At 35.9% G+C, this 24,666-nt stretch overlaps 2 protein-coding genes across 7 annotated transcripts; one reads left to right on the top strand and one right to left on the bottom strand.

The window, feature by feature from the left end:
• The first annotated feature begins 3,544 nt into the window (after positions 1–3,544).
• LOC127807523 (uncharacterized) lies at positions 3,545–18,102 on the top strand. Of its 3 annotated transcripts, none has more exons than XM_052345431.1 (12): positions 3,545–3,753; positions 3,935–4,288; positions 5,914–6,033; positions 7,459–7,659; positions 7,847–7,969; positions 8,543–8,580; positions 8,657–8,786; positions 9,641–14,170; positions 14,592–14,747; positions 14,898–14,999; positions 15,094–15,236; positions 17,428–18,102. In XM_052345431.1, exons 3-12 carry the CDS (start codon positions 5,956–5,958, stop codon positions 17,708–17,710), a joined length of 5,784 nt encoding a protein of 1,927 aa, XP_052201391.1. In that variant the 5' UTR covers positions 3,545–3,753; positions 3,935–4,288; positions 5,914–5,955; the 3' UTR covers positions 17,711–18,102. The 3 variants fall into 3 exon arrangements, with proteins under 3 accessions (XP_052201391.1, XP_052201388.1, XP_052201390.1); XM_052345428.1 differs by having other exon boundaries at positions 5,868–6,033; XM_052345430.1 differs by lacking the exon at positions 3,545–3,753 and having other exon boundaries at positions 3,760–4,288; positions 5,868–6,033.
• An 881-nt stretch (positions 18,103–18,983) lies between these two features.
• LOC127808931 (membrane-anchored ubiquitin-fold protein 6) lies at positions 18,984–23,318 on the bottom strand. 4 transcript variants are annotated; one of them, XM_052347665.1, is made up of 4 exons: positions 23,133–23,318; positions 22,730–23,042; positions 20,854–21,024; positions 18,984–19,680 (listed from the first exon to the last, which is right to left on the bottom strand). In XM_052347665.1, the coding sequence occupies exons 2-4, from the start codon at positions 22,857–22,859 to the stop codon at positions 19,625–19,627; spliced, it is 357 nt and encodes a 118-aa protein (XP_052203625.1). In that variant the 5' UTR covers positions 22,860–23,042; positions 23,133–23,318; the 3' UTR covers positions 18,984–19,624. The 4 variants fall into 4 exon arrangements, with proteins under 4 accessions (XP_052203625.1, XP_052203624.1, XP_052203626.1 ...); XM_052347664.1 differs by having other exon boundaries at positions 22,730–23,205; positions 23,285–23,310; XM_052347666.1 differs by having other exon boundaries at positions 23,206–23,220.
• Between the last annotated feature and the right edge of the window lie 1,348 nt (positions 23,319–24,666).

The raw sequence follows: 24,666 nt of genomic DNA, 5'->3' as shown, positions 1-24,666 counted from the left end.
TTGTAATTATTTTCTATTGATGTATTTGTTAGGGTGTTTAATCATTTTGGATAAATCTTAAACGACTAGCTTAAGGCATAGGCCACTAAGGGCCCCAAAAAAATTTTCAGAGGCCATCAGCCCTACTGCCTAGAAAGATGCCACCAACGACTAACAAATCATTAGCCTTCAAAAAAGAGGCCCCAACAAATTTGAAGAGACTGTAGGCCTTGCCCAAAAGGAGGCCACCAATAGCCAACTAGTCAATCACACAAGAGCCAAGATTAGGAGGAGGCGGAGTTGAGGAGGAGATGATGAGACATCAACTAGATCAGCAGACGAAGATCGAATAAGATAACGCATGTAAAAGATAGATGATCGACGGGATGCGGTCGTGGTTGAGAAAGATAGAGCCCGTGTCGCTGCCCTTGTTGACACGAACTGCCGGCCACGCGGATTGCTATTGCCAACCCCTTCCTTTCCATACAGCGACAATAAATGTAAGTGAGGCCCATAAACAAATTATTGTCTGGGGCCCAAACCCCTTGAGTTGGCCTCGATAAATATGTAATGTACACAACATAATATATACAATGTAGATATATATATTATATATACTATTATATTTATTTAATCTTCAATACAAAATCAAGATTGGATCAAAAACTAAGTGCATGTTATCTTTGTTGTTTTCAGATCGTTTTCAATTTTTTAAAATAATTAAAATATATTTACTTTCATATTTTCAAAAATATATTTTTGAAAACAAGAAATTTTTTTTAAAAAAAATTTAAAATAACAAAAAGTCATTTTGATTGTTTTATCATAAATATGTTCAAAATTTTTAAAATACAAAAAATGCTACAGACAAAAAAAAATATTTTCAACAATTTCAAAACAAATACTCAAAATATAAAATTAAAATTTAAAATACAAAGAAAAATATCCCCTAATTTATTTAATTTTCAAACCAAAAATCAAATCCAACTTATATGATCTTAGATCAGACCAAATTTGTTGGTTTGAATCTTTAAGGTATCTTGAAGAAAGCAACGTATAACTGAACCTCGAAATCTCTCTCTCTCTAAATTTTTAATAAAAAATTGTAAAAATATTACTGTCCTCTACCACGCATTTAGGGTGTCCCAACCCATCTTGGACCGGACCGTCTCCGCGGCCCAACAATTCTGGTCCGTTAGTTTAGAAGGCCACCACAGCCCAACAAGAGATTTTTAACTATTATAAGATCCGAACATAAATGAATTAATTTTACAAAAAAGTGTAGAATTTACTTTTATTTTAAATTTTGTGGGTTTAGAATGAAAAAAAAAACATGTTGGACTCAACGCGATCAACTTCAAATTTGTTATATGTATTTTTCGCATCACTACTTATGGGCTAAATTCAGTTTAGTGGACCAACCCAATTGCCTGGAGCCCAGAAGATCCAAGTAACCTTATCAAATAAAGCTTATACACCGTTGAAATTCGAGCTCATATTGACGATCCATGCAAGCTCTTAACGTGTCCCAAGCAACACCTCTGGCGAGCTCCTTGAAATTTGTTCAACGAGTTTCTGATAAAGTTCTTAGTTCATTGGCCCAACCGTTTAGCTCGCTGGCCTAAATCTTTCAGTTCGCATAAGCAACAAAACTGCTGAACAACCTGAGGCGGGGACCTACTCGCTTTATCCAAAAGCAAATAATACATCCTCGTAATGAGGACTCCACTCCCTGTTTTATGCAGAAGATAAGGACTGTTTGTCCCATATTATATCATTTTTTTATTTTTATATCTTATGCAAATTGTAAATGCTCCTTATTATAAATAGGAGTCAGAAATATCATCAAGGGGACAACAAGAAGAATAATCAGATACCGCAACTCTGGAAGAATAATCAGGGTACGGTCGTGGAGTATGTATCATTCTGATTGAATCACGTGAAAATTCTTTATGTTTTTTCCATCTTGTTTTTCCTCCTTGCATCTTGGACTCATTCACTGCAGTCCAAAAGAATCACGATCAGCTAAAATTAAATGTCGACAAAATTCAATTCCGTAATTTTTGTTTTATGACACGATATGTCAAAATATTTGACTTACTAATATTTATGGGTTTATACAAATCGCAATATTAACAAATCATAATCCTATATAATTAGTATGACTTAAATTACTAACATAAAATTAAATCGTGATAAAAAAAAAAAACTCCCCTCCTTTTAAATCCATCGAATCACACAAGGTGGGATTATTAAAAGAAGATTTAAAATAAAATGTTGGCCACAAAAATCTAAAGACTAAAGTCTACAAGGGCAGGTGACCCAATGAATGCCGCCACGTGCGCCCTGCACGTGACCGGAAAAGTGCACATGACAAGATAACGTGGGATGTGGGCATGGACGTGGAGTGACAAAATCTGAAAAATAATGGCTATATTTGCCCAAACCCCATGTGGGTCGCGCCCACATCCGACCGGACCCGACCCTACCACCGTCCGCAGCCATTCCGTGACAAATTCGGATCCTCACTTTCTTCTTCCCCAATCATGAAATCTTTCCTATTTTTGTTTTTTATTTGCATTTTGCTTCCACTTATTTGGCCTCCCACTTTGCTTGCTGTCTCCAGCTTTGCTTTGCTTCCTATTTTTAAAGCATATGATTTCGTAGGTTTAACGCTAAATTCGTACATTATTTAAGAATTTATTATAATTAATAATAATTAAAATTAAACTTTCTCCCTACTAATTTTTAATCAATTATAATCAAATTGATTCTTAATCTAAGAGGAAGGAAGGCATTAAGTAAGATTAGTCACTTAATTTAATGAAAAATAATAAATTTCTAAATAATCTAGAGATATAATTAGATTGCTAAATAATTGTTACATACACTCATATTTAAAAATATAATATTATTAATTAATTTGATATCAAGGAGACACAAAACACCATTTGCCTAGACATGATTCGAACCACTGACTTTAATTATAGATAATATTACTTTAATCTTTTGTCATTGAGCAAATATTATAATTATAATATATATTTTTTTAAAATTAAATTTTAAATAAAATGAGCATGGATAGAATGGTAAATAAAATACAGTATTTGATAATATATAATAACTAAGAGGTTTGATATTATAATATTGTTAATTTTTTAATCTTAAACTGTATTCAAACGTAAGAATTAATCACTCAGATTCCATACAACTCATAAGACTTGTAATTCTGTTGGAGTTTTGGCAGCTTGTAAGGAATTTTTTTTTATTTAAATTTATTAAATTCGACAAGCCGTAACATTATTGAGCCTATAAGTCAAAATAACAATGAGCAATGCTTAGTCATAATAATAATAATAAAATCAACAAAAACCTGTCTCTATCGGAGCGGATGGTCGATGCCAAGTGGCGATGGGTTGAAAGAGCCAACGGCGAGGGGCATTTCGGTAACTTTGAGAGGCACGCCCGTCTCACTTTAATTAAATAAACAAAACTGAAATTAATTAATTGAAAATCCCGGGCTTTGGCGGGTTGTGGCCTTAAGCCTCTTTTCCTCTCTATCTATCTCTCTTGTCTGTCTCTGACTGACAACGCTAAAGAATTGATATTTCAACTGTGATCGCAAAACCCAAACCCAAACCCGATTCGTTTCAATGGCGAAGAAATCTCCCATTTGATTTCACTGCTTTCTCACGCTACTGCGACTGTCCCTCTCTCTGTTCCCCCCCATTTATGCTTCAGCTTAAAGCTCCCCCACGCCAGATCCAGAATTAGGTACTGACAACTTCACACCTCCTTATATAAATTCCCAAAGCCATTCAGTATTTTAATGTAAATCTCCAAATGCACACTATACGTAGTTTGAATGTGATGTTCCAAGTTTGAGACATTGTGGGTTTCACTGTTTTACGCATTTTCTCTGATGGGTTTGTGACGTCAAGGTGTTTTTCTGCAGTGGCCGAGTGGTTAATTTATTACCAGTTACGGGGAAACAGATTTGGATTTTAGCTTCCTGGTTTTCAACTTTGGGTTGCATTTTGTCAAGTGTTTGGTGGGCATTTGGCTTCGGATTCGCATTTTGGGGGGTAAAGGGAAGAATCCGTTTTCTGGGTCTGGGAAGCGGCGAAGTCTTGTGTTTGGTTTGGGGACGGACATATTTGGTGGGGATTCTGTGTCTGGTGCTTTGGTTTGATGCTTGGTTGGGAGTGACATTGCTCGCTCTTGGTTTATGCTTGAGGCTTGTTGGTTTAGGGTTTGGATTGGGAGGGCTCTGTTTGATATTCTCCAATCTCGTGGAAATCGAACAAAGGTATTTTCTGGGTTTTAAGCCTTGATTTGAGTTGTAATCATGTTCAGAATTTTAATCCAGGCTTTTGCCGCTAGAGTTTCAAAGATCTGAGTTCCCCCATTTCTGTTTTGTAATTTTGAACTTATGAATGTGAAAATGTGCCATTGTGTCTGACATCTGATCTAGCTTATCCCTAGATAGTTCAGATCATTTTTTTTTTTAAGATTGGTTTGAAGGAAATTCAGTATTTAAAGTGCTCCTCACTCGGTAAGTAGCCAGCCCTAAGGAATGTCTAAATCTATAAAAAAGTTTACTTGTGTTTGTGGTTTCTTCAATTAGATACATTTTTCATGTTATATTTTGATTTATGTCTCTTGCTTTTACTTCTCTGTTCGTCTTTGAAATGCTTTGTTCAATTTTAAAATCTGAGACTTCTAATCTTCTTCCAAGCACGGCTTATGTTCCCCTCCCACCTTGTAAGGAATTTTTTTTTATTTTTTTTCAAATTTGAAGGCAATTCAGTATTTGAATGCCCCCTCATTTGGTAAGTAGCCAGCCCTAAGGAATGTCTATAAATCTATAAAAATTTTATTCTGGGTTTGTGGTTTCTTCATCTCTAGTATACATATATGATGTTTTATTTTGATTTATTTCTCTCGCTTTTCCTTCTGTGTTCATCTTTGAATTTACTTACTCAATTCATACGCATTGAATTCTGAATGTAAACTAAGGACGATTGAGAACAAAACATGTCTTTTGAAATGCTTTATTTTATTTTAAAGTGAATGCAAGAGATTGCACACGCTAACTTCAATGTAGTTGAAGTGCAGTTCACTTACTGCGGGCAGAATTTTCTTAACCATTTCTATAAATGTCATAACTTCCTCCTACTCATCACATCCAATTGTTGCTTCAGGTTTCCGTTCTTGATTTTTTTTTGAGCACCTAGATTGATTGGTAACATAAGCAGCATTTCCCTTCATCCTGGAAGTGGTCCTGTTCTAAAATTTTTATAATGTCCATGGTGATAATACCATCTTTATTTCTGGCCTTGTCATTTATTTTCCACATTGATATTGAGGATTTCTGCGTTTGACATGTTTGTATGTGGAAACCTCTTTGCAGAAAAAAAGAAAAAGAAAAAAAATAATAAGGTAAGGGGAATGCCGTGTACAAATGTGACCATCCTGTAACCTTCACAAAGCCAGGAGCCTTGTGTACTAGGGACACCCTTTTCATGCATGGATAGGACTGATTTAAGTAATCGTATCTATGTATTTGACATGACTTTCATTGGTCTCTTAGTCTTTTTTCATTTTTAGGTGTGTGTGAGTATGCCATATAAATGAAGCCATGGAAATCACATAATTTCTTCTGCACTCATTTAAATTTATTGGAGCTAAGATGATAATGAGCTTGTAAGTTCTTTCACAAGTTGTGACTTATATTTGCAATGGATCACTCATTTTATACGTGAGCAATGAAAAGCACCGGAACCGTGCGATGATTTCCTGACTTTTTCACATGTCATTTCAGAGACAGTATTTCCTTTTAAAATCTCTATGATTAACTTGTTAATGAAATTATTAATTTATTGTAGAAACAACACAACTGTTTGAAGATGGTTTCTAAATGAATGGGTGCAGAAACCTGGGGGCCTGAAGGTGATGGTAGATTAGTGTGTTGTAATGTCGAGAGTAGCAAAGTGGAAGCTTGAAAAGACAAAAGTAAAAGTGGTCTTCCGGTTGCAGTTTCATGCTACACATGTACGTATATTTGCTCTTTATGGCTTTAAATGCTGTACATTGTTGGAGCCATCCACACAAGTATAATTATTTTCCCCCTTTGTTCATGGAATCTTTCCTGGCTCTCCTTACTGTTTTCCTTGTTGGTGTTTTCCCTCTTTTTGGTTAATGAATTGAACATGACAGAACATCTCCATCTATAGTGTAGAAATACATGTAAGCAGGCAGGCATACGTGTTTGTGTGTTTCAAGCTTCTCATCCAATTGACAAACTCTATAAAATAAAATCTCCTCTGTGTGATTTGTTAAGGAGCCTTATTATATATGCCTTATGGGAATCTGAATATTTGCAGAATTCAATTGTGTGATTAAATAACTTAAAATTTTCCAACAACAAAACTTTGTATATATTAGAGAAATTAACATCAAGTGCCTCCAGTGCAGCCTACATCTACAGCTTACACATTGGTACAGGAACTAGATTGTAGGCTGTAGCCATAGGGCCTGTTTGGTATTGTTGTGTTGTGCTGTGCTGTGAGGGCAATAAAGCAGTGCTTGGTTTCATAAAGGAACTCCAGGTCCTTCTATGCTATTCTTAATTTTTGAAATAATTCATTTGTTACATCATCTAAGAAATCCCATATTTTGAGGCTTCTTTGTCTTGACAATTACGCAATCCTCTTTTTTGAGTTTTTGAATTTTTTTCTTCAGGCATCCTAATTTACTTTTAGTTCAGAAGAAAATGCATTTTATCCTTGGCCACCTCCTCGCCCCCCAAAAGAAACAAAAAGGAAAAATAATTATTGGGCATTTCCTCAGTTTTTTATTCATGTATTACATTTTGATTGTAAATGCAAAAGAATGAAGACACAACAGGATAGAATTGGTTTGCTTTAATTTAGAAAAAAAAAAATAGCAAATGGCAGAACCACCTTGCAGTTGAATCCTTTAAAAGAACAAAAATATCTGCCATCATTATTTTTCTAGAATTCAAGGGGCTGTTTGGCTGCATCACTAACCCATAGTCCTTGTATAAAGTTGATAATAAAATCCATTGAATATGGACCTATTTATCACATGGTTTGCTTACTAAAATTATCAGATGGGAGAAACAGAGTCAAAAGAACATGGATCTAGTTGTCAATTGAAGGACATTATAATATAATCATAAGAAGAATCTGCTGTATCCACTATATCTGTTTTAACCATCCATGAAAAGTTCATTGACTGTCAGGAAAATAGATACTGTAGGACTTAGTCATTTAACTTCTTATGGCTATCCTGGCTAAAATTCTTTTTGGGCTGTTGCCGCAGTTTGCAAACTTCATGTATTCTGTGAAATCAGAAAAGTTTTTTTTTTTTTTTCCCAGATAAAAAAATAGGACTTTTACATGTACAAATTGTTATCTATGCTGTGTTACATTTTGCTCTCTTCCAACATTTCAGATTCCACAAGCTGGATGGGACAAGTTATTTATATCTTTCATTCCGGCTGATTCTGGAAAGGCAACAGCAAAGACAACAAAAGCAAATGTGAGAAATGGGACATGCAAATGGGCTGATCCTATCTATGAAACCACAAGACTTCTCCAAGATGTCAAAAGCAAACAATATGATGAAAAGCTGTATAAATTTGTTGTGGCAATGGTAGTTTGATTCACTACCTTTTCTTTTGTGTTCTGATACTTGTATATTCTTATGTATATGTCTTACTTTTCTAGACATTTTCCTAGGCCCCGTCATCCATGTTATCATCAAGGCATATTATTGCACCTGTTATTATCCATTTCATTTGATATTAGCTTTCTCTTGTTGTTGAACTCATCGGTTTCAGGGTTCTTCTCGATCGAGTGTTTTTGGTGAAGCTAGCATCAATCTTGCTGATTATGCTGATGCACTGAAGCCTTCTGCTGTTGCATTGCCTCTTCATGGATGCAACTCTGGAACTATTTTACATGTGAGGAACTTCATATGTCCCCTGAGCTTTTTAACTATCTCTTTGAATATGATCAGTGGAACAATTTGAATGTACCAATTTATTACATGATTAGTCATATGTATGTTACATGGATAGTTTGAAATGTTTGATGCTCTGACATGCCTAGTGTTGGACATCCAGGCATGTACCTGGCACGTGTTGATTCGCAAAGAGAGGAACACAATCACTAGAATGTTCTTTGGATAATACCTAAATTATTATCTATTTCATAGATATTTTGGAATGAGTAAATACCTGGGTATTCTACGGTGTTTTGTGGGCATGCCTAGGAGCTTCATATCCTGATATATTATTCTGACATATGGAAAAAATTTTAGGAGTTGACTCAAATAATCCATATCCTTTTTGCCATGAAATATAATTATAAAGATTATTGGCTTGCATCTTGCTTCACCGCCTTGTATACAATGAATTATTTTGCTTTTGGCAGCATTTCATAATTTTCTGCTAGGTTCATGCTCTTTTGGTTATCACTGTAGAATTATGTTACTCCCTTAAAATGTTGTAGTTGACTGTGCTTTCTGTTCCCAGGTCACAGTTCAGCTGCTAACTTCTAAAACTGGATTCAGGTATTGACATTACTTATAACAGATAAAAACTTGCCCTTATCATTGAAAATTGACAACATGGTCCATGTGCTTACAGGGAATTTGAGCAGCAGAGGGAACTTCGAGAAAGGGGATTGCAGATAGGTGCTGATTCAAATAAACATGATGGTTTTGGTACTGATGAAGTATCATCTTCCGAACAGATTACAAATGATCAGGTTGAAAAGGTTGGTTATTTAATTTATGTGTATATTATGAAATGTCCCTTGTCATTAATATCTGATATTGTCTTTTGCTTGACATTCATATTTGTTATTAGTTAAGTCCTCGTTGTATAATTGTGAAGCAATGGGGTGTAGAATGTGTTTGCCTTCACAAAACTTTGTAATTAAAGGTAAGTGCACGTGTGATTCTTTTTTGGTACTGAAAGAGTACTCTTGTTGGGGGCAGTGAAGCTTTTATGTTATGGAAAAAAAGGGGCAATCAAGGATTCATGACCACTAGGATAAATGAGTTTCATTTCACTCCTAAAGATTTTGGTGTGGATCCTTTTAGCTTGCAGAATCGGACAATATTGTTGAGGAAAGTTGGACACTGGACTCCTCATAGCCCATTATTTAATTGGCTAGATTCATGGCAGGATTCAGTCCATTGGAAATATATAAGGATCTTGCCATACTAGAATGACAATTATCCTGTTGTACTTGCAAGCATATGGACAGCATGTCTAACACAGGATCCTTAATGTGACACATAATTAGTGAGTGCAATTGAACAAAACCCACAATACCATTGTCCTTGGGGTTATAGCAATTGACCTTCCAATGTCTGGCTCAATCACAGTTTGTTGTTGATTTGAAGAGTAATTGTAGTTCATTGCATTATTAGAATTTGTATATCTTTTTATCATGCTTGTCTCGGATAGTATTGTCTTAATATCCAAAAATTCTTTTTGTTCATGTAAAAATGGTATTGAAAGATCCAGTATATGCTATTGAATGTTGTCAGTCCCTTTTGTGCATTTTTTCTGGCTCTTGTCATTGTCTAATTTCTTTTTCTTCTTCTTTATGTCCAACTATAGATCGATGCAAGAGTTAGATTTAAAACAGAATCTAAGGACCTTCCTTCACTAGAAGAAGAAACGAATTTAACTGAAGATTATGCAGACTCCGCTGTGGGATTTGATGGATCATCTAATACTTCAGAAAGTTTATATGCTGAAAAGAACGACAATTCTAGCACACATGAGATTGATAGCCTGAAAAGTGCAGCATCTGGTGATCTAAATGGACTTTCCCATTTTCAAAACTCTCTGGAGGAGAAAAGGGATACCTCTGAACGTCGGATTTCGGTGCAGGGTAGCAGTGATTGGGTTCATGGCTGGAGTTCTGACTATTCCATGGAAAATGACTTGGCAATTGCTTATGAGGAGAATAGTAGACTTAGGAGCAGTTTGGAAGTGGCTGAATCTTCTATTCATGAGCTTAAGGTGGAGGTTAGCTCTTTAAAAAGTCATGCAGATGAAATAGGCACTGAAACTCAAAAATTTGCCCATCAATTGGCTGCCGAGATTGCTTCAGGAGAAGAACTGGCAAAAGAGATTTCCACCATGAAGCTGGAGTGTTCAAAGTTAAAAGGTGATCTGGAACAACTTAAAAGTCAAAAATCAAGCCCACAACATATGAGCATGGAAATTCAAAACAGCAACCAGGATAAGTTATTTGAAGGTATGCAGGCTAGATGGTTTAAGGGGCTTTTGCTCATGGAGGATAAGATTAGAGAGCTTCAAAATAAGGTGTATCTTAACTTCAATGATAGAGAGTTCAGGTTCCTTGACTCAGACATGGAGGCGTTACTTCTTATTGTTAAGGAGTTCAAACAAGGAACTGGGGAAGCAATTTCTCTACTGAATTTACCTTCAGAAGTGAAAAATGTAGAGAAAATAGAAATGAGTCCACGTGAAAATGAACAATTTATATCAGGAAGTGGGTTAGATGTCGACTTGTATCAGCCACCAGATATGCTTCATTGTATAAGCATTCCCAGCATAGGGACCCAAGAACTAGATTCTGTTGATGCTACTAATGCAATTAAAGGAAAAATCTTTGAACTTCTGAGGGAGTTGGATGAAGCCAAAGTGGAAAAAGAAAGCCTTGGAAGAAAAATGGACCAGATGGAGTGCTACTATGAGGCTCTTGTTCAGGAGCTTGAGGAAAATCAAAAGCAGATGCTTGGAGAGTTGCAGAACCTAAGAAATGAGCACTCCACTTGCCTGTACAGTATTGCCACGACTACTGCTGAGATGGAATCCATGCGCCAAGATATGAATGAGCAAATATTAAAATTCTCTGAAGAGAGATGTGACTTGGATTCAATTAACAAGGAGCTTGAAAAGAGGGCTGTTACTTCAGAAGCAGCACTGAGGAGGGCTCGCTTGAATTACTCTATTGCAGTTGATCAATTACAAAAGGACCTTGACTTGCTCTCTTTCCAGGTTTTATCTATGTTTGAGACTAATGAGAACCTTATTAAACAAACCTTTTCAGAAACTTCACGATTGTGCTTTCATGGGCACCTAGATGCGAGGCAGATTCCAGAAGAATCCGATGCCACTAAACTTTTGCTACATCAGAACCAAAATGCAGGGGTAAAGAAACAAGTCTTGGGTGGAGATATTCTTTTAGAGGACATGAAAAAATCTCTCCTCTTGCAGGAAGGGCTTTACCAGAAGGTTGAAGAAGAACTCTCTGGGATGCATATGGAAAATGCATACTTAGATGTTTTCTCAAAGATTCTACAAGAAACTTTACATGAAGCAAGTGCTGACATTATTCTTATGAAAAAGAAAATATGTGAACTTGCACAGCATTTAGACCTTTCAAATGAGTCTAAGAATTCTTTAATGCTACAACTACAAACTGCTATGGATGATGTCCAGAGCCTGAAGCAGTACAAAGCTACTTGCATTGCTAGGTGCAGTGATATGGCTCTGCAGAATCAAAATTTAGAAGCAAAGTTAGGAAGTCTTCGCAATGAAAATTGTCTCCTTACTCGGAAGATCACAGAGTTGGAAGTGCTGGTGAATGAATGCAAAAGCTACCAAAGCAAATATAAAGCTTGCTCTGCTGAGAAAACAGACTTGGCAAATTTGTTAAAGGAGGAAACTGTAAACAATGTGAATCTTCAAAATGGCATATCATCCTTGAGAGAAGAACTGAACACTCTCAGAGCTGAACATGGCAAGCTGACATATTCAGAGCAAAATTTGCAGCAAGTTGTTACTGTTCTAGAAGACAATTTGGGGAGTCTGTTGGCCTCTTACAATAAGCAATTTAATGGATCTTTTCCCTTGTCCAAGTCTGTGTCCCAGGATGCAGAGTCGAGGGATTTGGTGGGTATCCTTTCTCAGTTGAAACAGATCCAGCATAATGCATGTGAAAAGGTACTTCAACTTTTGCAAGAGAAGAAAAATATGGAGGATGAAAGAGATCTTGCTCTGTTGTCCTCAAGTACTGCCAACTCGGAAATTCTGGTTGCAAAGCGGAAATTCAAGCATGAAATTCAGAATATGGCCACTAAACTAGAGGCATCCAATGTCCTTTTGGAACAGTTTCAGTTGGAGCTGGAGACCCTTGGTAATAAGCTCCATGTTAGCTCTGAAGCTGAAGAAAAATATGTATGCCAGAATGAAGAGATTTTGGCTGATCTAGCAATTTTCGAAGTTGAGTTGCAACGACTCAGTTCTATGAATATGGACCTTGCCAAAGAGATTTCGGGTTTGGGCACCATCACCGAGGAACTCGTAAATAGTAAGTTGATGATAACTGAGTTAGAGCAAGAAAAGAAGGGTCTAACAATATCTCTACAGGATAAAACTGCTGAAATTAGCAAGCTGACATCTGAACATGATAGTTTGGAAGGAAGTTTGAGATTTCTGCGTGATGAGTTGCATGTGGAAAGAAGGTTCAGAGATAAACTAGAGGGGACTATTACAGATTTAACCTCCCAATTGAATGAGAAGCATGACCAATTGCTCCAGTTCTCACAGCATGAAGCTGAACTGGTACATCTGAGACAACTGTTATCAGATCTAGAACTAGAGAAATCTAGAGTCTCCCATATTTTGCTAGAGCACGAGGAATGTCTAAAAAAACTTAGTAAAAAATCTTATTGTCTTAATGATCTGGAAAGTCAGTTAACAGAAATGCATGAATATATAATTGTTGCAGATATTAAGGTTGTATTCATAAGAATTCAGTATGAAACACAAATTGAGGAGCTTGCCCTGAAACTTCAGTCTTCAGAGAGTCATTTTCTGGAGGTTAGCAAAAAGCTTTTTGATACAGAGGCTATGCTGAATTGCTCACTTGCTGGTGAAGCACATTGCATTGAAGAAAATGCAAACTTAGTGACAACTGTTGAGTCCCTGAGATCAGAGTTGAAATCATCTGTAGCTCAGCATGCTGTTCTGTCAGATGTAAACAGCATTCTGGCTGTGCAACTGGAGGAATACAAGAAGAGCATGGCAACATTGGAAGTTAATCTTGCAATGAATGAAAATGAGCATTGTCTAGAGGTGGAACAGCTGAAGCGTATGCTAGAACTTTCTGAACAAGAGATAGATGACCTGATTTCCTCCAAGGAGGAATTGGAAATCACCCTGATAGTTCTCAAAGCTAAATTGAATGAATTCCATGTTCATATCACCTCACTGGAAGAATATGATGATGAACTGATGAAGCTGCAGAACCAGTGTAATGAGCTCACTCAAAGACTAACTGAACAGATTATGAAGACTGAAGAGTTCAAGAATCTGTCAACCCATTTGAAGGAGCTTAAAGACAAGGCTGAAGCTGAATGTCTCCATGCTCGGGAAAGAAAAGAGCCCGAAGGGCCATCAGTTGCTATGCAGGAGTCATTGAGAATTGCCTTCATCAAGGAACAGTATGAAACCAGGCTACAAGAATTGAGGCACCAGCTTTCTGTTTCAACAAAGCATGGAGAGGAGATGCTGTGGAAATTGCAAGATTCTCTTGATGAACTCGAGAATAGGAAGAAATCTGAAGCTTCTTACTTGAAGAGAAATGAAGAGCTATCACTGAAGATATTGGAACTAGAGGCTGAATTACAGTCCATAGTTTCTGAAAAACGTGAAAAAATCAAGGCTTATGACTGTATAAAGGCAGAACTGGAATGTGCAGTATTGAGCCTTGAATGTTGCAAGGAAGAAAAACTAAAGCTTGAAGATTCTTTTCAGGAGTGCAGGGAGGAGAACAGTAGAATTGCAACTGAACTTACCAAGAACAAGGGCCAGCTGGAGATTTCTGTATCTCCTGTGAATATTCTACGGGGAGAAAGTATGTCAGATCAACTGGACCACATACCTGGCGGTACAGTTGCAGCAAAAGATTACAAGGAAAATCCAGTTGCAGGTAGTTCAAGCCTTGATACTGTGGCCACTGTCAGCAATGGCTCAACCGGAACACCTTTAAAGTTCTCAGAAAAACACGATTTAATGAACTATCATGCAGGAGAAGATCAAAGCTCAATCCCAGTCCTATTGGTTGAAGGTGAACATACAACTGTAACTGCAAAAGTTCAAGCTTTCCAGGTAACTACTTTTTATCACTTCCATCGTGGTAATAACCCTTAGTTCTCAATTGATTCTTGATGTGCATCATTTGGACAAAAAATAGCGTTTCCAACCATTACTTATAAAAAAAAAAAAATTATCTCTGTGCGTTACTTGTCTTTGATATTCTATCAAAACCAGGATGATAACTTAAAAAACTAGGCTTACATTCTTGTGATGGCTTACCACAGATTGTTAAGGTGCCCAATAGAAGTTTACATTGTGCTTCAACATATATGTAATTGGTTGATGAATTGCTATTTGGTTTGTGACCCAAATAAATTACTATGGAAAAGAACAAGTTCGAAAGCCATCATTCCCACTATTTCAATATGTATACCCCAATGTGAGTATTGAACAGTGGTTTCTAACAATTTCAACACGTGCAATCATTTGGCAGGATGTTCTTGTATCAGCAAGTGTTGATGGAAATTCTAAGGATGGATTTCTAGAGCAGGGCTCCTCGCAACACAATGACTCAGAGCATTTATCTGTTATGTACAGCCATCTTAAAACACACAGCTTGAGATCTAGCATGGATAACTTACACAAAGAGGTACTTACACTCTTCTGGAGGGAAGTTAAAATTTTTTGTTGGTCATGTCTCTTGTCATGTATTATGGAAGGCGAGTTAGTGATTCCTATCCCATTAAAAGAGTTTGTTCTTGATAAAAGCAAAATACAATTCCATTTCTTCTGATTGCAGTTGGAGAGAATGAAAAAGGAGAATTCGCTTCTTCCAGAGGATGATCACCCTTTTGACACAAGTGTTGAAGGTTTACATGAAGAACTGATGTGGTTAGACAAGGTAAAGTGGGCTAAATCCTTGAGCACCGTACAATAAATTGCGGCCCTTAGTCAAGCCCTATTCTGATTTTCACTTTCTCTTGAGACTTGTTAAGGCGAATGAAGAGTTGAGAAGCGTATTCCCTTCATTTGATGAATTACCGGAGAGTGGGAATGCATTAGAAAGAGTACTAGCATTGGAAATTGAGCTTGCTGAGGCGCTGAGGGCAAAGAAGAAATCAAACACCATCTTCCAGAGGTTGGTCACCATTTCTTTTAAGCACATGGGCAACAGAAATGATCATCTAAGAAGTGCAAACATCTCTGAACAGATGTGTCAGACATTGACGCTCTCAACGGTTGCTGGGCACTTCTTCATGTGTTAAAAGGCACTTCTTCATGTGTTAAAAGTCACTTGTCTAGATGTGCCCCATTATCTTTTAACTTCTATAGAACCAGAAACTTAGTGGACACTTTAGATACACTCATCTCTATAGTAAAATCAAGCATGTCATCAGTTAAATATTTAAAATTAATTATAGTAGAAAGATAAATAAATCAATTATATCTAGGCTTCTTAATTTCAAGAATTTTAAATTACCAAACTATTGACTAGTTTAGGATATCTTTTTCTAAAATAGACATTAGGAGCTTTTGCCACGTAGACTGGAAATAACTTTTACTGTTTTGTTACAATAAATTATACATGGCTCCTAATGTTAAAACAGAAATAGTTGTTACTTTAACTTGTATAAATATATATTTATCTATTAAATTAATGTGCCTTTGTCATGTCATATATATTTTTATTTAAAAAAAAACACTTGTTGAGGTGTTACAGTTGCATATGGAAAGTCTGCTTCTCAATGGCTACCCCACCTTCCCTCTTATGTTTGACTGCAGAAATGTGCATAAATTATTATCTCATGCTTGTACAAAGCTTAGCTATGTTAATAAACATGTTGGTTTTACCTGAGCAGCGAGTCACAACTTAAAACCAAAATTGCATTCTCTGGCTTTCATTGCCTGGTAGCAACAGTAAGGTTCCTCTTTTGTGACTGGAAGGTTGTCATTTTGAATTGTATATACCTCATTACAAAGCAAGGGTACAAAAATGACCTTTCAAAGTGAGGAGCCTTGTTTATTTGGGATACTCATTCCTTAAGTGCCTCAGGTTCATTTTTCATTCCTTGATGCATATTTTGTGTCAACATAATAACCCAAACGCAAGATCATCCCTTTCTGTCTCAAAGCATATTTGGCTTCATGTCTATTTTGATTTCCGATGTACTGCCACTGCCTCAGTTTCTTTGCTTCACATTTAATTTTTAGAGTCCAGTGGCTGTACCATGTACAAGACAAAAGCATCACAACCTGTTATATTTGACCTTGTAGATTGGTGTTGCTATTGTGCCCTTTGGAATGGCATAATCCTTTAAAATTGTTTTCCTCTAGCTGTATATTTTCTATTTCTTTTTTGCTAATTAGTTGTATATTTTCGTTAATGGAGTCCATTTACCTATTTATTGCTAGCTTCCATACGATGCTAATATTTATATAAATATTGCTTCCATTAAAGAGAGGTTAAGCCTTAATAATAATGGTAAGGTTGCTCCTTTTACTAGAAGGTCACTGATTTGAGTTGTAGAAACCATCTCTCTGAAAAGCAAAGATAAGGCTTCATACAGGGATGACCTTCTCTTGAGCCTCTCAAAATGGGGAGTCATGTGCATTGGGATGCTATTTTTTTTCCATGAAGTTGTAATATCTGTTGTTTATGTCAGAGATCTAAATGTTTGGTATTGGGACTCAATTCTTTACTTTAAATCAATTACTCCTGTATCTCAATTAGCTTCAATCACATCCTGTATATCTGGTGGATTTTAAAGGTTTGATTCACATCACCCTTCTCTAAGTACCATTTTTACATGGTAGCCCCCATGTGTAAAGGTGATCAACTGAAAGATCCAGTGTTTTACTTGGCCAAAAAAAAAAAAAAAAAAAAGAAGAAGAAGAAAAAGATCCAGTCATTTGGCGTGTTTCCAGTTTAAGGCAAAATTTCAGGAATACAAATAATGCATATGAGATGTAATTAAAATCTCTCTTCCCCGTCCCCCTCTCTCTGTGGACATCATCATTTTTTTTTCCCATTGGTAAAATACCACGACATTGTAATTGACACACACACACACATGTTTTTATGGATATCGTTTGTTCTTTTCCTCTGCTGGCAGTTTTGAAACTTCCATAATACTTGCATTATCTGGTTTGCCATTTGCAATTTCTCTTCTGCCACCTAATTCCTGCCTGCCTAAGCTTACTCCCTAGGAACTATAGGTTGGTGCTCTCTGGTATTATTCTAGGAATTAGAAACATGGAGAACGCGAGCTTAATGTACAAGTAAACTATTTTTCTGATATATTGATATGTTCCTTTGCTCCATGGTGTAGTTCATTCCTAAAGCAGCACAGTGACGAGCAAGCAGTCTTGCAAAGCTTTAGATACATAAATGAGCTCATCAAAGAGACCGTGGAAACAAAGGGAAGGTCTGCGGCTGTGGAGAGGGAGCTCAAAGACATGCATGACCGGTATTCTCAACTGAGTCTCCAGTTTGCTGAAGTTGAAGGAGAGAGGCAGAAACTGATGATGACGCTCAAGAATGCCCGCACATCTAAGAAGTTTGTACCCTTGAATCAATCATCATCAGCTAGTCTCGGGGACAAGCCCTTGTAGGCCGAGTTTGAACCCTGGATGCCTTGCTCGCAAATTTTCCAAATGCTTCACCACCAGACCTGTGTTAGGGCACATCAACCGGTTTTTTAAGTTATGCGTTCAAATTGCCATCCAATGGGCTACTCTGCTGACCATCTTCAGTTTCAAGGATGGCTTGAAACAAAGCTTTCAGGGATGTAAGAAGGTAATGACGGTTTCCTTGTAAATAATGAATGCCCTTCACAGCTTACAGTACAAGGTGTAGATGTCTATAATATTTGGACAATTTCCCCCTATCTATAGTTTCCTTTTCCTTTTCCTTTTCCCCCTCCTCTCTGGGTGTAATTCCTCTGTATAGGAAATTATATTCTTTATTGACATTTTCTTCATTAGCTAAAGCCATGCAAGAAGTAGTTCAGAAGTCTCTACTCCTCCAATTCCTCTACAGTGGAATTTGGCTATTGCCTTTTTTAAGTTCAAGCAATTTGCTTGAGCTGTTCGATTAGAAATCACTTTTTCCTACTTTTAGTTTCTTCTTTGATCTGAAAGGTTAAGGGAGTGGAGACCAAGGCATCCCTCCTTAATGCACTGCCAGAATCCATCTCTTTTGACGTCATGCCTGTGTTCCACTGAGGGAAGATCCTGCCGAACCAATCATTAATATTCAGTTTCAATGAGGTTAGGCTACCACCTAAGAGCAGCTTCAAAACCCAATTCATTTGTTAATTTGATCTAAGGAAGAGCACATTATGGTTTCAAAAACTGTAATTTCGATTCAACAAAATTCGCAATTCCATAAGCCGGTGTTGGTTACGGAATTCTTAAATCTTTAGCCATTTTTATTCTTAATTCTTTAAGATTAAGATGATTATGTCATGTTTAAGTTTAGAAGGTTTCTTGCTAAGTTAATGTGGAAGAGCTTTTTACCAAGTGTTTTTGGTCGTCCTTTCCCTTTCTTGTTACAAATTTCTACCTTCCATCCATTCATCTCACAACTACGTAGACGTTTATCAATTTTCGTTTAAAATTCTAAACTGTCTTAATAGCAATTTTAAACTGTCCTAATAGCAATTTTTGCATCGTATTTTCAGTGGATAACACTTCACTTTATCGTGAATGATCCTATTTTTTGTTGTCTTTTTATTTCTTTATTTATTTTGATTGAAGAAGCTATTTTTAGGGACTCTAATTGTAAGTGCTCTAATTTTAAGAAAAAAACTAGTTTTAAAGGTGGTTATAATGTGAACCAAAATTGCATACAAAAACGAGTTCTGAAATAATTTTGACTGAATAATGAAAGCACAAAAACCAAAACTAGACAAGTTTTTCAATGAATTTATTGAAATCATCTGGTTTTTCAGGAGGAAGAAGGAACTCACGGCAAAGTTTTTAAGGAATAAGTTTGTGAAAGAGAGAGTGACATCTGATACTTTGTAGATTCTAAGAGCAATCGTTCACTGTAATCATTTGAGAAGTTCCTTGGCAAACAATCAAAGCCCAATCTAAACTCAATAATTGAATTCCTTCTATAACACTTCTTTTTGCCTTTTCTTTTTGGTCCCCACTTTTTTCTTTCTTGGCTGGTGCTGAGGAAGGGTTGTTGATCTACAAAGCTTCTCTTCAAGCAATGCATCTAATTCCTTCTCACCTATTCATACTTCTGTGGACCTACAAGTCACTTTCTGTGAGAGAAAACCACATCACAGCAACATATATATATAGAAAACACCTCCAGGATTCTTGTTTCTGCAGCCACTTAAAGCCAAGAACACCTGAAATCTGGAAAAGCTTCTGAAACTAATCTTAACAACCACTGGACAACAGTCACAACACGTATGGAGAGACGCAAAACCAACTTAAGAATCGCTGTCAATCTTGCCATTAAAGTTTGCACAGAACCAACTGGACAATCTTTGTGGATTTTTGTTATTTGAGTTACAGGATAGAGCAGGAACACCTGTTCTTCTTTGGGAAATCGTCCTGCAGTTTCTCTGCAATAAATGTTGCAACCATCAGTACCTTGGTTTTGAACTTGCAAATACTTGGCCCTTTTCCTTTATGTACATAGCCTATGCATTCTGACAGTGAATGGAAGATAATGTAAACAAAAAGGAAAATGCTATTGGTACATCTTTGTGTACACTTTAGGCTACATAAAGGTGTATCAATGACAAAAAAATTTCTCATGAGGCGCATAGAGGCGCATGTGAGGCGAGAGGTATTTTGGTCATAATACTCCTTTATGTAACTCAAGATGTACAAAAGTAATGTATATCTAGCATGATTCAAACAAATATATATATATATATGTATATAGTATTGTACCAAATTCAAACGGTCTGATTCTAAGAGCTGCAAATGTTTGGTCCATACAGAACAATTTTATTATACTTAGCATCTTTCTAAAGCACTGTTGAAAGTTCTCTGGCATTTTCCTATAAATAAACACTGGACAGACATACAAAATATCAAGTCAAAAGTACTTTCCCAGGTGCTTACAGGAAATTAATTCATGGCATGGGTTCCATTCTACTCAGCAATTGCCTAGAAGTGGAAGTTCAATGGGTTTACCCTTATGTGCTTACGTGGTCTCTATTCAACTCCATCTATGTCGTATGGATTTCCCTTTTCCCATTATCTAAATAAACAAAAGATTGGCTAGGCTATCCTGCATGGGCTTATATATGCGTATGGGTGCCATTGACTCCTTTTTGTTAGCAATTGCTTGGAAGTGGAAGTTTGATGGACCCTCCCTTATTGAGCTTCGCCTATGCCATGTGGATTTTCCCTTTCCCCATTATCTTCCCATGGCAAATAAAACAAAAGCACAAAAGTACTTTCTTGTCAATTGCCATTGACAGACACACAGTGGCTTTATCATGCAATCATAAGAACGCCAATGTTGTTGAGTTAGAGGGCACAAGTAACAAAACAAGAAACTTGTAGAAATAAACATGATTCACATAACTTTTACTGTGATTAGCATTGACATGATTGTTTTCTCTTCTTTTGGGAGATAAATGAGAAAAATAAACTATCATACAGTTTCAAGAAAGTATAATAAAGATTGGAGTTAGGTTAAAAAAATCAGCACCTATGTAAGGATTCACAAACATGCACAGAGCCTACAAAAATGCATAGACATAATGTGCTTTGTGAATTACCAGTGTTTTTATCTGAAAAAGGAAGACGCACAACAACATGCATAGTGATGACCCCTCCTGGAAGTTCCCCAATTGGGAGCCTGGACTCAGCAAGTGTCTTATTGTTTTCCAGTATCTTTCCAGCATTAATAAGCTTCACGTCATTTATGGTCTTTGGAGCATTTTCTTTATCTATCAAACAGATAGATATTGTGAGGATATCGGGAAATCAAAATACAAGCTACAAGATTATTTAATTGCAGAATATTTCGAGGTGTTACAAGAAATATATCCAACTTCAAAAGAATTAAACTCTAGCTTCTGAAATAAATATGAACAAAATGTTAGTAATGCGGTATATAGAACAAATGGATAATATTCTCTTGAGCGTATAGCCACAATACAAACATGGAACAATGAAATTCATCATCTATAGTAGATTATAATTTCTGTATATGATGATTACTCTGTCATTTGGGAAACTGACAACATAGCACACAACAATGAAACATGATGTGTTACCAGTTTGCCACCACAAATAATTTGGAAAGGGGCTCCCATTTACAACCCTTAAAATAATGTCCCTTTAAGGCATGCCCATAAATTAAAATCAAGATTAAAAGAAAGATCCATAATAGTGATGACCAATAGATTTACCAAGTTAGAACTACTACAGATATGGCATATAGGTAATCCTTACCATTGAAAAGAATGTTAAAAATAAAAATGACCAGTCAGAAGCCAATTTTTTCAGAAAATTTCAAATCCTGATAACAAAGAAGCTGGAGCTGGCAATGTACGTGCAGATTAACAAACACAGACAACTTAAAATTGTAAACTGATGATCATTAATCATAAAAACAACTTTTACTAGTAGAGGTTATGGTTTCTAGGCTGCTTGGAAAAACAGCCTAGAGGTTATGTTTTTTTGTTTTTTTTGTTGCTAGTAAGACTGAAAAACATTCTGCTTTGGCAGGTCTTTGTTGGTTTCCAGCACTATACTAGGCAAAAGTTTCATCTGTAATGGAGCAGTAAATGCAGTTTGTACACTCAAGTTATACATGTCATACTTAAAGCACCTTCAATAGCTAAGCACTAATCTTTTATGCTTCTGGCATGCAAACTGTATACATTTCATCTCTTGCACATCCAGAATTAAGAAGCTCTCAAGTACATTTTATGCCAAGCTACATCCTTATAATAAACAAGCAATATACATTTAAATAACGTTTGAAACAAATAACTCTCTTCCTTAACTCTTAAAAATGACCAGTATCATATCCGAGAAGCATCTAAAGCTTGTGGACAGGTTGAACTTCTCCCAAAATAACATATTATTAAGATTCCATTAAGTCCATAGAACGGCACGTAATAAATGTAACAAGTGAGAAAAAAGAAAACACAGCCAGCAAAACTAACAGCTTAGGTGCTAGTTTACTGTGAAAATTTGAAAGCTCTGCTAGCATCTTCCATTTTTCTAATGGTTTGAACCACTTGGTCATAAAATCTTTCCAACTGTAATTTAGAATGAATAATAAGAATAAATTTGTATTATCTGCAGCATTGTATAACAACATCTTTGATTTATAGGGGAAACATTGTATTATCTGCAACAGTTGACATAAATGCATCAAAACCAAAACCAGTTGCTACTTGCTAACAATAAATTCTTAGCTACCAATCTGTCAACTTGTAAAGAAGAACCACAAACAACTCAATTTCTTCAAGGTAGGCCACAGGATGAGGAACAAATACAAGAAAAAAGGTCCATAAACAGTAAATCATAAATCAAAACTGCATATAAGAACCATACGCTCTTCCAGTGAAGACAAACGCATGAGATAACAACTATAAGAATTCTAGAAATATGCAAATTCAGAATTCAAAACTTATTAACCTCTAGGCCATTGTGCAAGGATCTTTTCTTTGAGAGATCCCACAGTGGTACTAGGGCTATACTTGCTAGGCCCAATATCTGTACCATCAGCAAGCCTGAATTTGAGCTCAATCAAATCCTCTCCAGCCATTCAAGGACCTCCCACCAAAAACCCACCTCAAATCTTCATAATCATCAACCCAGATCAGCTCAAAAACCACACCACGATCCAAACATAACCTATTTCTTGAGATTCTTCTTCACAGGCCCAGATCAAATCTCACCAGATCACACCTAAAGCACGTGCTCAAAGCAAAAAAAGAGGACCCCAAATCTATCAAAGTGCAGAATGAATATTGTTGGTGATTAGAGATGGATCGTCCAGGAAATCAATTATAAGGACATCCTTGAAACAAACGCTCACTTGTAGGGAAAAGCAACAGAGAAGAGAATTGGCGAAGTGGTGGGAGAGTTGAAAATGGCGATGGATCAGATACCTGTCAGCAATAAGAAGAATTTAGAGACTTGTCGCCACCGATTGCTTGATGTAGAAATAAAGAAAAGAAAGCCACCCACATTGAAACCTTCTAAATTGGGACTTGTTAACCCCTCCCTCCCTCTCTCTCTGTAACTGAAAAATCTAGTGATTTTGGAAGCCGCCACTTTTACATGCCTACCCCTTCCAACTTCAATCATTTACACTATCACCACCACCTCTTCTTGTTTCTGCATTTCTTTCCCACATATTTCATTACACAACACACAATAAATATATATATATATATATCTTATAAAAGATTAATGTTCGGAGAAGGAAAAATAAGAAAAGGCTTTAAAATAATTTAATATTTGAGCCATTTAATGGCCATTTATTTTTAAAAAAATCATTTTATATAATAATCAGTAATAATGTCAAGACTTATATTTAATAGAGATAAATATTTATTTTTATATAGTTTTATAGTACATTTTCTCAAAAAAATTATACTTTAACTAATTATAATTTCATAGTTTATTATTTTTAATATACTTTTTTTCTTTTTCTTTTTACTACAATGGCAAAGTTGAAATTTTTTCTTTTTACCATGTCTTACATGTATTAGCTTGCCCATTTTAAAATTTTAATTCTTTATTAAGTTTTTTTTTATAATAGTTATTTTTATTAAGGATTTTTAAAATGATTTTGGATGAGATAGGAATGGGAATGAGAATTTATGGACATTTCATATAAAATATGTAATTTCGTTCCACCTATTCGTATAGAATTTGAGGGTAAAGTTATAAAATGCAGTCCTATTTTATGGATAAATCTTCGTTCCACCCATTTTGTAAAAATAAGTATTCTTGAGAGAATTTTGAATTCTATTTTTTACTATCAACTCAACTAAATGCATTGTACTTTTAAAGAATTCTTATTCTCGTTACGATTCCATCAACTCTCATTTTGGTCCAATCAAATGTAATATTACAAGATAATGTTCTTGTATCATTTGATCTTCGATCAAATGTGTCGAAGAGCGTTTTCAATCTACAAAATTCTTTAATTTGTGTAATTTTTATACATAGCTTTATTATTTCTTTACAAAGAATCAATTTTTTATAATTGAAATCTATGAATTTTTAATTATAAAGTTACAATCTTAAAATATATATTTTTTAGATTATATAATTGCCAATAGAACTGGTCAGGTTTTCTTCCATTGTTGTTCATTCTCTTTCTTACCTACACACAAGCAAGTTGGAATTATGCCATCATAATACACAAAGACATACATATAATATATAATAGAGAGGGAGAGTTGTTGGGTGGGTTTGGTTGATGGGTCAACCACTCAGTTTGGGCTGTTTTTGTATGCAATTTCATATTGAAGATTTCAATCATTTGGGAGCCACAACCAGCTGTTTGTTGCCATATCTAACATCATTACTCTCTTTAGTTCATCATTTTGGGTTACAAA

This window comes from Diospyros lotus, chromosome 8, assembly GCF_014633365.1.
Source record: "Diospyros lotus cultivar Yz01 chromosome 8, ASM1463336v1, whole genome shotgun sequence".
Taxonomy (NCBI): Eukaryota; Viridiplantae; Streptophyta; class Magnoliopsida; order Ericales; family Ebenaceae; genus Diospyros; species Diospyros lotus.
This window is presented reverse-complemented; position numbering and strand designations above follow the sequence as displayed.

What these genes read in the sequence shown, in the direction of transcription:
- LOC127808931 (XM_052347663.1), bottom strand. Translation starts at nt 22,859, where the DNA reads ATGGCTGGAGAGGATTTGATTGAGCTCAAATTCAGGCTTGCTGATGGT. An exon ending in CCTTGCACAATGGCCTAGAG is followed by an intron (nt 21,025 to 22,729) that starts GTTAATAAGTTT and finishes TCTGTTTGATAG; the next exon opens with ATAAAGAAAATGCTCCAAAG. An exon ending in TTTTTCAGATAAAAACACTG is followed by an intron (nt 19,681 to 20,853) that starts GTAATTCACAAA and finishes CATTTATTGCAG; the next exon opens with AGAAACTGCAGGACGATTTC.
- LOC127807523 (XM_052345431.1), top strand. Translation starts at nt 5,956, where the DNA reads ATGTCGAGAGTAGCAAAGTGGAAGCTTGAAAAGACAAAAGTAAAAGTG. An exon ending in ATAAATTTGTTGTGGCAATG is followed by an intron (nt 7,660 to 7,846) that starts GTAGTTTGATTC and finishes CATCGGTTTCAG; the next exon opens with GGTTCTTCTCGATCGAGTGT. An exon ending in TGGATAACTTACACAAAGAG is followed by an intron (nt 14,748 to 14,897) that starts GTACTTACACTC and finishes TTCTGATTGCAG; the next exon opens with TTGGAGAGAATGAAAAAGGA.